This window comes from Metopolophium dirhodum, chromosome 1 (genome assembly GCF_019925205.1).
Source record: "Metopolophium dirhodum isolate CAU chromosome 1, ASM1992520v1, whole genome shotgun sequence".
Taxonomy (NCBI): domain Eukaryota; kingdom Metazoa; phylum Arthropoda; class Insecta; order Hemiptera; family Aphididae; genus Metopolophium; species Metopolophium dirhodum.
Genome location: NC_083560.1, coordinates 128,127,544 through 128,145,316, shown reverse-complemented (window position 1 = coordinate 128,145,316; position 17,773 = coordinate 128,127,544). Strand labels below are relative to the sequence as shown.

Here is a 17,773-nt window from a genome sequence, read left to right as displayed (position 1 = left end):
GAATAACGATAAACGCAAGACTTGTATAACGTTTTAATTCTAAATAACGATAAACGCAAAAATTGTGTATTGTTGTAATTGTAAATAACATAAAACCGAATTTTTATTCAAAATATGCAAGCCCTGATATAACTGTGAACAATACACAATTATAAAAATATAGGTAACCTAGCTTTTGACTTAATCCCATGTTGGTAGGTACCGACTTAATTAAATTGTATTAAATGTAAATGTTGTTTTAAATTATAACGGCGTTACAGCCATACTTTGGGATATTATTTTCAATTTCACTGGCGACAGTTGATTGAAATAGTTAATATAAGGGACAAATGGAACAAGCCCGTGTCATAACTATACATACAAACTAATTGGGATGCGTAAAATCCTTCCATACAGACCATATAGGTAGGTGTTGCTAAGTATATTTATAAACGCTATGTGAGCGGCCTATGTAATAATTTTTCCTATAGTTTAGAAGCCAGCTGGAGAAATAAAGTTGCAATGTAAGAAGGGTTGGGCTTCATGGAGGTTTAATAATAGATCTGTATTTCTCACCAAATAGTGTATAATAGTTATTTTAAAACCATTCTACGGCGTCTACAGTTCGTTTACTTGTGTCTTTGAGAACATATCAAAAACCTAATGACAAAAACGCTGTGAGATAGGTAGGAACTCATACGCTATATCACACGCATAATACAATTTTAATTTTTAACAAATATTATTGTGCCTGACTGCTTATTTGTTTCTCTATGTTAGTAAATCACACTTTAAAAGGTGAGGATAATCAATAGGATTTAATGACTCTGTACAATTAACACGTTATTTTTACATTTTTTACATACTAAATAGATTCAACAAAACGGAATACTAAAATGGTGATATTCAACGCAGAATATATTCCAGAATACAAATGGATAATGCTCGAGGTACAGTACAAAAATCATAATAATATTTATTTACATACATTTTTCATTTGTTGTGAATTTTTGTGTTAAAAATACATTTTTTTCGTTGTTTATAATGTAGATAAGTACCTATTTTAAAACGGAAAAAAATAGAATTTTTAAAACAAAATCCATTTGAATAGGTATAGCTAATTATTATTAAGAAAAATCTTCTGTTTATTTTCTTTTTTAAATTATAACAATAATCAATATATTTATTTATTTTTTTAAGCTTATAATATAGGGACAAATAACTTATAGTAAGTATAGTGACATAAATATAATTTTGAATACTTATCGCGTGTAGAATTAACCACTGATTAAATATCATAATATAATACCTATAACATTCAAATATTATGTCATATGACAACGACATAATAATTATATGTGTTTTTTTGCATCTGCCATCACCTTTGTAATAGTAAAACTACTTAGATTTTCAGAGTGGATTTGATAGAAAATTTACTCAAATTCTCAACTCTTAAATATTTTTTGATAAAAACGTGAATCTAGTATTCTAGTTTGTACAACTGGGAAGTCAAAGTCAAAAATTCCCAGTACTATTTTCAAAATAATAGAAAAAAGAAACAAAAAAAAATGTAGGTAACCACTCTGCTGCACAGTAGGTGTCGAGTGCATATCGCCATTAAGTAAGTCACTGCAATAGTGCAATGTATCTGTTAAATTTGAATTCAATGATCAATCATTACCTACAAACGAAAAACGATCCTGAGCAACGACGCGTGGTCTGTCAGCCTACGTAGGTATACTCAGTATTGATATTATGTAGATACCTACTCAACATAATATTTTATGATACATTTATATTGCTATTATAATATTACCTAGACAGTAATATTTATTTTACGATAAGTAATACGTCATACGGTAAATTTAATTAATTTTTATTAATTTAAAGTTCAATTCTTTTTTTTGTTCTTCGTTTAAAAATATCTAATTTCGTTTAAATTTTAACTTAAAATATCTCAAACGCTCATTAAAGAGAATTGCAGCACACGAATTTTTCATACGTTTTAGACCAATATAAGCGGTGGTAAGTTAAAAAAACTCCATGAAATAATTGCATTACATTTGTATTTATTTTGGGCACATCTGTTTTTAAAAAAGTGATTACTAAAAGGCATAGTCTAGAAGTCATTTTTTCGAAATTATAATCAAACTTCAGGAAATATGTTAAATTTATTAACACTTTTAGTAGTTTTTATAGTTATGCAAACAAGAATATATTTCATTTTTCGCGTAATATTGACATGAAATGTCCAAATATTCATGTCATGCGAATTGCCTAAATATTACTCCTTAAAACATGATGATACGCTGGAGCAATAATTCTTTTTTGATTTTCCCATTCTACAAGAAATGTAAGTACCTACTGAGAATTTCTACCAGAATATATGTTTCAGTTAAAAATCTAAGCATTTTTTCTACAATAATCGTGTAACAATATAAGCGGTGGTAAGTTAAAAAACTCCATGAAATAATTGCATTACATTTGTAATTATTTTGGGCACATCTGTTTTTAAAAAAGTGATTACTAAAAGGCATAGTCTAGAAGTCATTTTTTCGAAATTATAATCAAACTTCAGGAAATATGTTAAATTTATTAACACTTTTAGTAGTTTTTATAGTTATGCAAACAAAAATATTATATTTCATTTTTCGCGTAATATTGACATGAAATGTCCAAATATTCATGTCATGCGAATTGCCTAAATATTACTCCTTAAAACATGATGATACGCTGGAGCAATAATTCTTTTTTGATTTTCCCATTCAACAAGAAATGTAAGTACCTACTGAGAATTTCTACCAGAATATATGTTTCAGTTAAAAATCTAAGCATTTTTTCTACAATAATAGTGTAACATACACACCATTTTCTATACCTACGTGTTTTAATTTTATTATTTTTGAGCTATTTTTACACATTAGACGTTTTTGGATTCTTTTAGATTTTTCTATCAATATTATCAATATTTTAAAAATGTGATACCTACGAGATTAGTTGTAATTATAGCTGTTTAAAAATATTAAAAATACATAGGTAGCCACGATTTTTTTATAAATACACTTTTTGACTTCTTACATTTTTCAAAATCACGACAATGTAGATACAAATTATTCTGAAGTTCAAAGTTTATAAAATTTTCAATTTTTATAACTAAGGCTTCGAACATTTAATACTAGATTCCACATATACCAATAGGTAGGTCGTAGGTAAGGCATTCACACTGAAACAAAAAATTCTAATAATACCTAGTTTAAACAATTTTTCTTTATAGGTAGGCTACCCTATTTGAATTTTAAATTTATACGAAATTAGAAAATTAAACGAAGAATAACAATTATTTTAATTATTTTAATGTCTTCAAAAATATTTATACTTGAAACTTTTATGAATATTTTAATATTTTATTTACACAATTAAATTTTCAAAACATTTACATTATTTATAAGCTAGGTACTATTGCATATTTTATATTTATACCACTAGTCATGAAGTTAATAGCAATAATATAATATTATAGGTATAACTATAACATATAAATATAATAAATACAATGTATTCGTAAAAATTTAATTCAACTAACCTAGGTATAAATTACTATACTAATAGCAATATAAATAATAAAACATAAAAAATCATAATGTGACAGTTGTCACATAGGTAATACAACACAATAAAATATACTTAGAAATATAGGCTGATAGATTGTTTGAATTTTAAATTTTTTGCTTATAATGGTTATTACAAATCTAAATTATTTTAAAAATTCTACGTCGTTTTTTAGTATACATTTTTTTTTTTTAGTTTTTAGAATGTATTTATATTATTTTTTGTAAATTAATACGTTTTTATAGTAAGCATTGTTATACTTTTAAGATTAGGTTACCATTTTATTATCAGTAAAATGTCATTGTTGCCTATGTTGTAAAATTATTGTAAAGCTGGTTTTATTATTATAATAAATTAATCACTACTTATACAATTTTTATTATAATTCAGAACTTATTATTTTTATTTTAATGAAAGACAATATTTTCCATAATACCATTCCTAGTTACCTAATTCAAATTAAAAATTAGTTAGGTAGGTACAATCTATGTTAATTTAATTTATAATCCTTATTTCTTGACTAATGTATGATTCATTTTAAATGTGCTTAAAAATATAGTTAATACCTTGTTTTGTGTAATTTGTATTACAGTCAAATTCGAATAGTAACAGCACTACCTCTAAAGAAATATGCGCTTTAAAATGTAAACCCCAGAATAATGTAAGACTTAAATGTTTCATAAGTTAAAACAAATATTTTATCACAAAATAAAATCATAACATTTTTCAGATTCTAAATCAGTGTCATCATAATAAAATTGAAACCGATTTTCCATCAATATTTTACTTAATAAACTTAGTAGAAAAAATGGTAAGATGACTTAAATTATATGTTATATGATATTTTCCTTAAATTTATAATAGTTATTTTATTTTTTATTACAGATAAAATATAATAACAAATATTATGAGAGAATTGAAAAAAGAAAACAGCAACAAATCATTGAATTACAAGGATTAACTATGTTTTTGGAAGATATTTGTAATGATCTAAAAGATTTATAGAATTTTAATTCATAGTAATTTAATATGGCATAGATTCCATATGGTATGAATGTTATGTTAAAATACTTAAATATGTAGTTACTATGTACATTTTTTTTGAGTTATTATAATATATATTATACTACTAAGTTCAACTTATTTTTCTGACTCTAGTTATTTAAATCTTAAGATATTATATTTTACTTATAGTATTAATGTGTACATTCAATTGCCTTTTTTTATGTTAACTATTATTATTATTAATTATCATATATTAATATTTAATACTAAATATACTTTTTACATTATTTAGTTTAAAAAATAAATTGTGTATAACTGTCAAAAATAGTTCAATACAGCTTTATTTGTGTAATGTTCGGTTACTTATACAATTAAATATAAATATACAAAATATTATAACCCTTGATAGGTACTTGCACTAAATTAATATTTATAAATATTTTTACTATTAAACAGGTGCTTAAGCATTTTATGACAACTAATAGCTTTGTTTTGTTTGGTTAGCTATTGTGCAGTCACACATTACAGTAACAATTTTAAACAATAGTGTATTTAATTAGTATACCCACAATTTACATCAGGCATGTCCAACTCAAAGTATTAACTGAGCCAAAAATATTGAATAGTTTACTATGCAGCCGACAGCCGCACATAAAAATGTAACAAAACAATTAATATTTTATACAAATTTTTAATTTTATTCATTACAAACACAACCGGTACAATTAAATTCATTAACATTTATTATTAATTCAATTATAAAAAATTTATTTATTATAAATCAGGTAAGTAATATTTAAATTACAAAAAAAAAATCAAATTAATAATAATTATTTTTTGAAGTTTGCGATATTTGATATCTCTATTTCCTGCCACTAACTTTTCTATTTTGGGTGAAATCTTATTGGACGAAGCCATTTCTAAGACTTAAACATAATTATGACGCAAAATGAAAATTGTATACATTTTTAATTTATAAATTTATTTTTACAATTAATTATTAATTAAGGTAATCGCGGACCATAAAAAATATTTGACCACGTGTTTGATATGCCTGATCTACATGTATGTAGATATAACTCATTTCAATGTAAGTACTAACAATAATATAATTAAAAGTTAAGGCTGTATAAAAGAAAATTGGTAAAATACAATAATATTAAAGTTAATAGTGTTAATATTCTAAAAATAAGGACTATTTAAACACATACAACCATTGAAAAAAATATTTCATTAATATTTTATATTATAAAGTAAAAATAAAAAAAATTGTATACAAAATAAAATTGTAGCGGTTAAAGTTGACAAAATTTTCATTATCATCAATCATTTGGCAGCTTCTTTAACATAAATAATAAATATTCAAATTTGTATAAGTCGTCAAAAATATTTTATAACCTTGTAGTTTGATAATATATTAGAATAAAAAAAAATATATTTCAGTTATTACAAAATAAACACATTGACAATTCAAAGTAAACAAAATTAATTAGAGTGACATAAAATACATTTCTCCCTTTATATTGTGTATAATGCTCTGATACGGTCTTGTCATACACCATTCATACCACACTTTAAACTTGTTACTGGACCGCCAAAAATTGATTTGAATTTCTTCTCCTTTATCGAGTAATATTGGTTTTATTAGAGGAAAGTAAGCAGGGAACCAACTGAACATGCCATCACTAAATGATTCTGGAACAATGCTAAGACGTACGTCTTTATAAAGTACTGTTTCAAAGTAACCAGCAAATCCATGCAAAACACAATCTTGGGAGATATTGAATTTCAAAAACCCATCTCTGTTATTACTCTCTTCTAAATTTTTTTTTGGGTGAACAAATGTAAAAAGGGCTTTTGGTGGAGCTATAGAATAGACATTGTTTAATTGTACTACATAAGGTTTTTGAAAGTTACAATTATCATTATTTTTTCTAATGGACGATATTTCTGCATGCAATTTACGTGATTGTATTGGTCCTAGATAAGAAGTATAACTTGAAGGTATACTGATTCCATCTTTTTTCAAATAATTTTGAGCTCCATCTAAACACTCTGGAGATAATTCATTATCACCAAAAGACCCCAATAGCTCTGATACTAAAATATCACATTTTTCTGATGGATTCCATAACCGCATATCCTCATTAATAATAGTAACACGATTTTCCCATTTTTCTTTATTTTTATAGAATAATGATGGTAATGCATTTTCATTTTTCTCAATGGCACTTATTTTGACTTTAATATTTGATTCCTTAGCTGCTTCAAACGTAGCATCTACTAATGGACCACGGCCAGCGCCAACAACATAAACAACAAGTACTTTATCTTCATATTTATCAATTAAAGCTTTTGATATTGCTCTTTGATACTCATAATACTTGATAGGATCTTGCTCAAAAGTCTCATAAACATACGACTGTAAATTATGTTTCAATGGTTGTAATGGTGTCTGAAGATAATCTTCAAAGCCGCTTATAAAGTCAGAACTATAAGGGGTTAATGATGTAGTATTTTGGTATAGATAGCCTAAATAATTGAATTGTTGTTTAATACCTAACTGTCCAGATATTACAATTTGACAGCCTATATTGAACATTTTTTTGATAAATTCTTGATGAGGCTTAGATAACACTGGGTAACCTTTTTTATTTGTCATAAATATTTTAGACTGTATTATTAAAGCTGCAACTGGTTCTCCTAGCCAACGGTCAAGTTCTTCGTCACTGGGAAGCTCAGGCCCGATTTCCAATGCTAATTTTACTCTATTTACATTTCTTATTGATGATATGAATTTAGTCCATTTTTTCCACGGGTCTGTTTTTAAGTTGACTATTGGTACTAATGCCCAAAACTGAATTAATACAGCGGAATTTATATATATATCAATTTGATTGTCTAGCAATCTAACCAAATTTACAACATCTCCATGTAGTGGTAACTCAAACATAATGCAATAAACATTTAAAAATGAAGCCCATGAAATGTCTTGTGTAAAAGATTTTTGATTTTCTAGTCTGGTACTTTCAATTTCCGAATCAACGTTAGGTTGAGAAATGCTTGCAACAACACAATGACACCACTTTTGACAAAACTCAGGATTCATGACGGTACTAGATGGATCTAATACTTTAAAATTAGATTTTAATCTAAGACTTGACACAGGTAAACAGGCAAAAGTAAGTTCCAATTCTTTTACAGAATCCATACATGCCTTGATATTTGTGTCTGTAAGAAAATTGAAACCAAAACGTACATCCTTGATCGACATTGTGTATTATTTAATTGAAATTTCTGAATTGAATATTTCAAAACCTGCAAAATAATTATTAGATTATATTTTATTATATGTATAAGAATAATGTATATGCAGTAAAATATAAAGTAAAATAGAATTACTTATTTAATTGTAAGACATTGGTAACAGCTATTAAGGGCGTTATTATAAGTTCAGATATTTTAAATGAAAAAAAATTATCAAAATTCTACATATCAATGAGGCATGAGTTTTTCCTGTTAAATAATTTTTGTTTATATAAAATACATATCAACCCCCTAAATAGGTATTGGGCAGTAGATTAGTGGAAAAGTATTATAATGAAATTAGCAACTATAAACTAACTCATAAAATATAATTTTAACATTCTATAGAATTGAGGAAAATTGGCCAGACACCTTTAAGGTTTAAAAAAAAAGCAATTTAGGTAATTAGCTCGATAACTGGTAATACATTTGATCGAATACATTGATTTTTTTGGGAATTAAAAATTGTATTTACTATAGTAAATATTTCTTTAAATATAAAAAAAGCTAAGATGTTATATTAGAAAAAAAAATTATGTATGATAATATTAATACGATATTGATATCCACTGTCTATAATCTATATACATTGCAATACTAAGCAAAGATAAGATTAAGTTAAAATTTTCAAATAATGATCTGTATTCATCATTATAAGTATTAAATACCTATACAGCTATACAATACTATTATAAATGAATAATAGTATATAGATATATATTACCAATAAAGCCCAATCATTAGGTGTAAGCTATGCTTTACCAATTAATGCTAGGATTTACCAATTGTATTTAATAAAAGCTGAAAAGCTTAATTTTATTCGGGATTTAACCATAAACGTTTTATACAACATAAGGTATAAAAAAAAATCATGTCAGTAAAATCTGATTAATCAACTGAGAGCTAATATGATTTCTGTACTAATAATTGAAATTTAAAAACAAGTTATATCCCTGATATAGTTTATTCAAAATGAGATCGGTATACGGCGGCGACCAGTTTTCGTCGGGCGGCGGTCAGACACATGGTCAAACGCCATCTCCATTACGGTGACGCGTTGGGCGCAGCTGCAAAACAAAGCCACACCCATACGCACTATTTGGCCGCCCGTACCATCTCATTTTGAACAGACAATAGTGGTTGCAATGTGAGTGCTGTGCTTATATTTAAGACACCACTGTTTAGTTTCTCGCCTAGTTCATCTGAAACTATTAAAAACTTTGATCTATATAATTCCTTAAATAAATTAAATTAAATGATACAACTTTATGAATTCTTTGGCTTTCTATTGAAAAACATTCATTTAGTCACAAAGAACTTATCGTCTATCACCATAATTATTGCCATTATTTTTACCTTAGTTTAATGGTCATTGATATTGTATCATACATAAAAACAGATAATAAAAAATATCACTGCATAGATTGTAGAATCATAAGTTAGAAGTTAGATTCTCTTCAGTCCTCATAATCCAAATAAATATAAAATAAAGTGTTATTACTAATCAAACATTGATTTTTTAAATCAAACCAAACTTTAAATTATTTTTAGAACCCAAACCAAACCTAACTTAGAATCATTTTAAGTTGAACTCAAACTCAAACTTAACCATTTTTATCATATCTAAATTAAATCAACCATAAATAAATCATAATTACAATTATATTTTTGAGTTTTCGTATTACCTATTATAGATATATAGAATGTAATTTGTAAACATGTTTTAATCAACAACACGACCACAGTATCGGAATATTACCAGGGATATTTCCAAGTACAATAAATATGATAAAAACAAATTAGCAATTAATGTAGGTACGCGGCCCTCTAATAGTCTAATTATTTCTAAATAGTAAATAGTGATGGTACATTTTTTTAAATAACTTTTGAAGAATTTTACAAATATTTGGTTTTTGAACTATCTGGTTTGACAAATATTTGACAGATATTCGGACAGTAAAAGATGCTTAATAGTTTGGTTCATTTGTTTTTTTCATACCAAGTTTTGAACATCAAGGGTTCGGTTCGGTTCAGTTTGAAATTCAAACAGTTTGACCCATCACTAGTTTTTACCATAACAAAACTGTTAAGGATCTATATAAGTATCTTTATTATACATTTATATCATATCAACCTTTATAATCTTAAAATGATGATCTACAGTAAAAATCATTATTGAAATTGCTAAAAACAACTATACTGAGCACAACATTTACATAGCGATCACTGATGGGTTAATTAAATTAAATATTTGTTGATCAACATAAATTCTTTTTGTTTAAAAATTATTAGACATTATTAAAACAAAATATAACTGTCAACTTATTAAAGTAATTTATGAAAAAATAAAATAATAACAATTTAAGAAAATCAATTATTATTTATTTACACTAGGTAGGTACTATATTTTAAAAAGTTGACACTCAATAAATAAAACAATCAAGTTTTAATACTTACTCACATTTTATTACAAATAAATAATAATGGTCGCCATGGCGAGCGGCAGTGAATAGAGGGAAAGAAACACTCAAATTGTGCTCAGAAACAATGCATACATTTTCAATTGCAAATAACAATATAACAAAAAAAGAAATCAACGCCAGTTAGGTATGTCACATTTGTGAAGGTGTCATAGGCAAAAAACAGGTCAATTGGTTTTATATTTCAGTAATCTATTTAACAATGTATAGTTAAATTTAGTGAATAACTTGGTTTACAATTTGTAATTACTAGTAAAAAAGCATATTAGTTTTCTGTTATGGATCAATCAGCTTTTACTGTCATGATTTCCTACATACTAGGTCACAACTCATTTGTTAAGACCTCGAATAAAATTATGATTTTCAGTTTAATCTGAGTAAGATTAGTAAATCCTAGCATTAACTAGTAAACCTAGCTTTACCTAGTCTTTGGCCATAGCTTATTGGTAATTCATAAAGAATTACTCAAAGAATAGGTACATTCAGAAATTATTATGCAGTCTAAGGTAAGTAGATCATGTTGTGGACTTGGCACTCAATTATTCTGTCCAAATTGAATTATTTAAATATGTACATAGATATACAGATATTCAACAAGTATAACATTTAACGTGCCCAATCATTTTCTTTTGCGTTTGTTGGATTGATGACTCTAATAACACGATAGTCAAAACAAAGTCAATATTAAATTTTAGACCAATTCTGATAAAATCCACAAGTGCATGTATTTGGATAGCATAATATCTCGATAGACTGATCATTACTTTTGACCACGGTTATCTAAGATAACCGTGCTTTTGACGCATTCAGATCATCAAAAATTGCAAACACACCAGACAAAAAGAAAATTGCGACAACAGCTTTGACGAAAGCAGGGCATAACTACTACAGTAAAGGGAGTTGTATCTATGAATTATTATTATTATTAGACTGCAAAACCATAACCGAAATCGAATAATTAATATAAATCTCATTTATTACCGTGCGGCGGCGAAGTCGTCGAATCGTCCCGTCGAAACAGTTTGTTCGACTCGCTTGGATTCCAATAGAAATGACCTTTACCGTGTAGAAATGGACTTGACGTAAGTATGAGTACTATACCTACTTGGCTACTTGTTGTAAACAATAATCACCAGCGCTTATTCAAATTTCAAAACCTCGTTTAGAATGATAAAAAGGAGAATAAAAAAATTTTAATCACGCGCTATGATAACAGTAACAAGTATGCCTGATCACGGGCGGCCGCAAAGTGCCCATAACAATGATAAAACAAATTTTTACTTTTATCACGTGTAGGAAATCAACAACAAAATTGTTGTGCGATGACTGCATAGAGTAATATTACTCTGGATGACTGCGACGACGTCATTATCAACTACAGTCTGGTAGTAGTACAACAACTACCAAATCCCAAATCCTTCATTATCTGCGCCCTGCGGTAACTACAACTACAGTCAACCGTATTATGGACAATATATTTTTTGATTCCGAAATATTATACAACATTTACATATTTTATTCTGTAATTCCGTGGCGGCAGCTGAGCCTGCTCTACAGTCCACTTGGCCTTGGACCACACAGAGTCACAGAATAATAAGACAATTTTTTTTTTTATTTCTCGGCGGCAACGATGATTATAGTGATTACACAAATTATTGTCTGTCATTGAAAACGTCCGTCGTAGAGTAGGAGGTTAGAGAGGTGGTTAACGCTCGTCGTGACAGAGAGGTTATAATTCAGTAGTTGTACGCCGCAAAAATTCGTAATAAATACCATGATATTCAGGTTTTGGGCAATGTTATATTGTTATTTTGTTTGCGTACAGGCTCAGACTTCGTGTGAACGTTACCTGCGCGAATCACCGAATTTCGTATCTCCGGGACTTTATAATTATTATATAAACTATTGACGCCTTGCCAGTTTTCACTGACCAATGATTATTGATTTGATTGATCACCGCAGCGCCGTTTTCTCGAGGTTTAATGAAAAAAAAATTGAGTTAAATTGACTTAAGCGAGCATTACATTACATCTTTCTCACACTTAAAACCACTCTTCAGTGATCACATTTATTATTTTTTAAGGGCGTGGAAGTCGGTGCGTTTTTAAGTACAAAAACAGGTCTTACAGGAAAGTGGAAACACCGACGCCCTGTAGAATAGTAGGATTTCGTTAATTTTTTTTTTATTTCAAAGAAGAAAACATTTGAAGGTCAGATCAATGCCCGATTTTAAAAGTTATAATTTATAATAGAATCTAAAATATGCATTTGAATAATGCATAATATTTGTTCTTTTTCAAACGTAAATTCTATCACTATGTAAAGTAAAATGTAAATTCAGCCTTTGATCCGACCTGAAAAAGGTTCTCTTCCTTTAAATAAAAAATAAACTAACAAAATCCGAATATTTTACAGAGCGAGAGTTTTTCCCGTGAAGTTATTTTCGTTGATATAATACACCGTTTCAACCCACCTAAAGTAGGTATCGAGCTGTACATCAGTAGAAAAGTATTATAATTAAGGTTATAATAAAATATAAGATAAGATTTTCAAATTGTATAAAATTTCATAAAATTGAAAAAAACGGTACCAAAACGCTTAAAACAAAATCGTTAAAATAATGCAAACATATTGGAAAATATTCAACGTACAGGCTCAAATAGCCTAACCTTTTTGAAAGTCGTCAATGTGTATGGTGTCACAATTAATACAATACCAAAAAAACTAAAATTTAAATAACTTTTTTCAAGTCTAATATATATTGGGTTTAATTTTAAAACTGTAGAATAAATATTACTTAATACTTCCTGGATGAAGATTAAATTATTTTTACAACAAAACATTACCATCAGAACACATCTATAAATCTATTTCACTCAATATATATCACTTTTATTGGCCAATTTGTGTTTTGAGGGTTTATTGTTCTTGAAATGACAAAATTTGTAATGATTCAGATGATGTAAATAACGCTTAATAACCAATATAGTGTGATACATACAATTATACAAGTAATACTTCTATACTTAAAAATAAGAAACACAAACAGTGGCCTACTTATGAGCCGGGCACAGCAATACTATACGGCAAGAATATAGATTGGTGACATGGTGGGGGGCAAACGGGTATTACTTGACTGCCGCCGACTAAAATGGGTCACCGCCATTTGCGTTTCCTATTTTAACAGAGTATATTATAAATGCTTCCCTCAAATATAGTAGGAGTACAAAACTAATATTAATTCCAAATAAAAAACACAAAATAACGGAAAATCTTTTATTTAATTTATAACTAAAGGAATTTTTAAATTAAACTGGATTTATATGGCAATAAATAATAATCTGGATAAAAAAATTGTTATTACTTATGCATTAATTATGGAACTGCTACTTGATTTTAAAAAAAATGTAATACCTTATTCCCAAAAATTTAACTTTTTGTCCTCTAAACAAATTAATTTAAATAAGATAATTATAAAAATAATTCATTAGCAAAAAGAAACATAACGTTTAAATGTTATGATATGATACATTTATTCAACTGTTTTGAAGTAGTCCTTGGATTTTGATGGGTTAATGGTCTTGCTACCTGGTTTCCAGTTGGCTGGGCAAACTAAAATAAAAATTAAATAAATGGTAAGTTCCTAAAAATCTAAGATTTGTAATCAGACATACCTTCTCCATGTTCATCAGTATATTGGAATGCTTGAACAAGACGTAGAGTTTCATCGACAGACCGTCCAACTGGCAAATCATTGATAGTAATTTGTCTCAAGTTTCCTTTATCATCGATGATAAACAAACCACGGTATGGTATTCCAGTGGCTTCATTATAAACTTGGTAGTCCTTGGCAATAGAAGCAGACTTATCAGCTAACAAAGGAATTTGCATTTTTCCTAAGCCACCTTCATTACGAGCTGTGTTTACCCAAGCCAAATGACTGAAGTGGCTATCGCAAGATGCTGCGATTAACTGACAATTGATAGCCGCAAATTCATTAGCCCGATCAGAGAATGCAATAATTTCAGTTGGGCACACAAAAGTACTAAAAATAAAAAACAAATTTAATATAATACATTTAAAAAAAATAGAAAATAAAATATATATTACAAGTCCAATGGGTAGAAAAATAAAACAACATATTTTCCTTTGAATGATTCTAATGAAATGTCTTTAAACTCTCCATTGACGACAGCAGTGCCCTTGAATTTTGGGGCCGGTTGTTCAAGTACTAAAACCATTTTTCTATAGAAAAAAAAAAATATTAGTATTTAACAACTATTTTAAAAATAAAAATAAAGAATATGTTGTAAAAATAAATCATGTTCTTTAATATTATACGTATATTGGTAATCATAATATCAGGTAAAACACAAGACCTTAAACTTATAAATAGAGCCTTCCCTAAATATTACATGTTTTCAACTACACTAAAATATAACACAAGTGAATAGTGATAATGTAATATAGCCAATATTGACGATGGGTTATCCTAACTTTTCCATGACTATACATACATAATTTTAAGAAAATATAATATATATTATAACATTTAAGTACTTCCAAACGTACATGCGAACAAATTACAAAAATTTTTAATGAGGCAGGTACGATAAATTTATACAAGGTGTGACCGTGGACAAAAGTCAGGTGGAGCGATAAGGCAGCTAGCCAATCAAATTGTTATATAACTACCTATTTATTATTTTATTTTTGTAATTTATTAAATACTGATTGTCTTCTAGAACTGCTCATTACGTTTTTGATATGATATAATTTATTGTTATAAGTGTTTGATTATCTATATTGCCCCCTCATCTACCTCTTCTAGACATGTTATAACACTATGATATCACAAATGAAAAAATTTAAGATATTATATAAATTTTTTTTTTTTTAAGAATATAAGCTTGTTAAATTGCTGGTATATCACTAATTAATGATATAAATAATGATATCATAATAGGTAACTATTCCAAAAATGTTTGAAAAATAAATAATGTTGATTAAATTATTTATCCTAGTTAGGTACCTATTATATATTTTACTAATATTAATTTTCTAACTTAATTATCACAATTAAATAATAATTTATGTTATTGATTTATGTACTTATAGTATATTAAGATTGTAGATTATGGTGTCATTAATCTATATTTTAATTATAATTCTTCTCAAAATGTCTATAAGTAACACTGATTACAAAATATGATTATAATTATTGTTTAATATACCTAATTACTCTTTATTATTCAAATAACCTAAATATTTATTAATACAAATAAAACTAACTAATTTATTAAAACAATTAATATGTAAGAAATTTTATATTTATGTAGACATTATAAGAAGCTATATTATTTAACCTAAGATAATTTAACTTATAAATTATATGATCAGCATAAAAATTAAATTTCATAATTTCATAATGTTAACAAAAAAAATTATTATGATTAAATCAAGTAGGTACCTACAGTAGATGTATATATGTGCAAAATAATATGTACTTCACAACATATTACTCAAATAAAAATGATTTGTATTATAAGTACCTATTTACATTTTGATTGTAAAAGTAATTAATTATTTAAATAAATATAAAATTACACTTATGGTTCTGATTTTTTTTATTTTATATCCAATTATTTAATAATTTCAATACTTATTATAATATGTTATTTTTGTTACTATGTCAATACTCAAAAAAATTATCTCGGTTTAGTGAAGTGTGATTAATTTGATTACATATACTTAATACCAATGGCGTATTGTCGTCAGTAGACCGTTAATTATAATATATTTATTAATAATAACCGGAGTGAGCCCGAGTGAATAATGAATATAATATCAACTATCAACAATAATAATTTGTACTAGATGATTATTAATAACTTGTTGAAAGGGAATGAAAAAATTTAAAAACCAAATGGACTAGGGTTTCCCACGATATTTTAATACATTAGGTAGGTACGCATAATTATTGCACAATATTACGTTTACATAAGCTAAAAGAGTTTACAAAAGTTGATTTGCATAAGGAAACGAGTGATTGATTTATGGGCGGCGGAACATAATGCGTAAAACATGAAACAAACTGATCGCAGAAATTATGCCTATTATACGAATTACGGGAGAATGCCAGAGCCAAGTGGCGCAATATACACATAAATTTATGATAATATAATGACAATTAATATCGCAACAGTCTGGGGCAATGAAGCGTACACCTAACCTAAAACGTGCACGGCCGACAACAAAATATGTCGGCGGCAACCACGACGTCGTTGTTCTCGCCGGACCGATTACGTAACAACGACGGAAAAACATGCGTGCGAGTCGGGCGGCCGCCACGGAGGTCGGAGCCGCGCGAAACGCCGAATAACATAGCCGGACACCGATAACTCGGATGAACAATATTTACCTGCGGTTTTTGTTGCGACGAAACTCGTGAAAATCGACAAGGAAAAACTGTCTGGCGGGCCGCGCGTGCTTGCAGAACGGACGTCGGTGAAACGAATGATGGGCGACGTGGGAAGAGTGCACGACAAACGCTCACAATCGCAGGAATACGGAATGTGTACGCAGAATGCCGATATTATGGGCGCTGCAGTCGTCTGTGTACGGTTGAGGGGGGCGCGCCTGCTCGTGCGTAAGCCAGTACTGGCCCGCGGCACCGGGCGTATGTTGGACACAGAAATCTAACTATCGGCCCAGTCAACCGGTTTGAAGTTGTGTCCGCGGTTCGATGCTATGGTGAGCGGCGTACGGGTGTCGTTGGAATTTGGTTTTTTTTACAGGCTGCACGCTGAACTATACAGCAGCTATATAGCTCAGCTGCGATACATACGCACGACACATGTCACACAACTACACGAGAGCAAAATATGTTTTGTGAGTCGCACATCGCGAGTATTTTAATGGATTTTGTTTGTTCGTGTCTACAAATGACTCGAATGTGCGCAGTAATCCTTTGAGTATGACTGAAATACCTTCAGTGCTCGGCTCGTCGTGCGAACAGGGTCATATCTAAGGGGAGGCAACCGAGGCATTCTTCACGGGCACTCAATTTTTGATACATTTAGGGGGACGGCCAGGCACCAGTGTAATATTATATAAATAAAATTGTATTTTTGTTAAGAATTTGTTTGAGTAGATACCTACTTGGATTTTTTGCATTGCATACAGTCATCGCGTAATTAACTCATTTTGACAATCAATGATAACTATTCATTTTTGTCATTTTTTTTATAGCTTACAACAGTCTATTAGGTATGCGTTGTTATACATTATGATGATAATTAAAATAATTTATCATCATTATCTGTGTTTTTAACAAAATTTTCATAAATAAACAGTTATAACTAAACAATTAAGAAACGGGTAATTTTTTTTAA

General features: G+C 28.3%; 3 protein-coding genes across 5 annotated transcripts; 1 reads left to right on the top strand and 2 right to left on the bottom strand.

Moving 5' to 3' along the window:
• Nucleotides 1-597: 597 nt before the first annotated feature.
• Nucleotides 598-4,717, top strand: LOC132936067 (uncharacterized). Of its 3 annotated transcripts, none has more exons than XM_061002740.1 (5): nt 598-665; nt 853-929; nt 4,181-4,249; nt 4,319-4,399; nt 4,474-4,717. In XM_061002740.1, the coding sequence occupies exons 2-5, from the start codon at nt 876-878 to the stop codon at nt 4,591-4,593; spliced, it is 324 nt and encodes a 107-aa protein (XP_060858723.1). In that variant the 5' UTR covers nt 598-665; nt 853-875; the 3' UTR covers nt 4,594-4,717. The 3 variants fall into 3 exon arrangements, with proteins under 3 accessions (XP_060858723.1, XP_060858722.1, XP_060858724.1); XM_061002739.1 differs by having other exon boundaries at nt 612-777; XM_061002741.1 differs by lacking the exon at nt 4,181-4,249 and having other exon boundaries at nt 612-777.
• A 97-nt stretch (nt 4,718-4,814) lies between these two features.
• Nucleotides 4,815-11,746, bottom strand: LOC132936066 (protein arginine N-methyltransferase 5-like). Its single transcript, XM_061002738.1, has 2 exons — nt 11,361-11,746; nt 4,815-7,911 (listed from the first exon to the last, which is right to left on the bottom strand). The coding sequence occupies exon 2, from the start codon at nt 7,865-7,867 to the stop codon at nt 6,083-6,085; it is 1,785 nt and encodes a 594-aa protein (XP_060858721.1). The 5' UTR covers nt 7,868-7,911; nt 11,361-11,746; the 3' UTR covers nt 4,815-6,082.
• A 1,895-nt stretch (nt 11,747-13,641) lies between these two features.
• Nucleotides 13,642-16,976, bottom strand: LOC132935686 (peroxiredoxin 2). Its single transcript, XM_061002301.1, has 4 exons — nt 16,801-16,976; nt 14,490-14,624; nt 14,054-14,424; nt 13,642-13,991 (listed from the first exon to the last, which is right to left on the bottom strand). The coding sequence occupies exons 2-4, from the start codon at nt 14,618-14,620 to the stop codon at nt 13,912-13,914; spliced, it is 582 nt and encodes a 193-aa protein (XP_060858284.1). The 5' UTR covers nt 14,621-14,624; nt 16,801-16,976; the 3' UTR covers nt 13,642-13,911.
• Between the last annotated feature and the right edge of the window lie 797 nt (nt 16,977-17,773).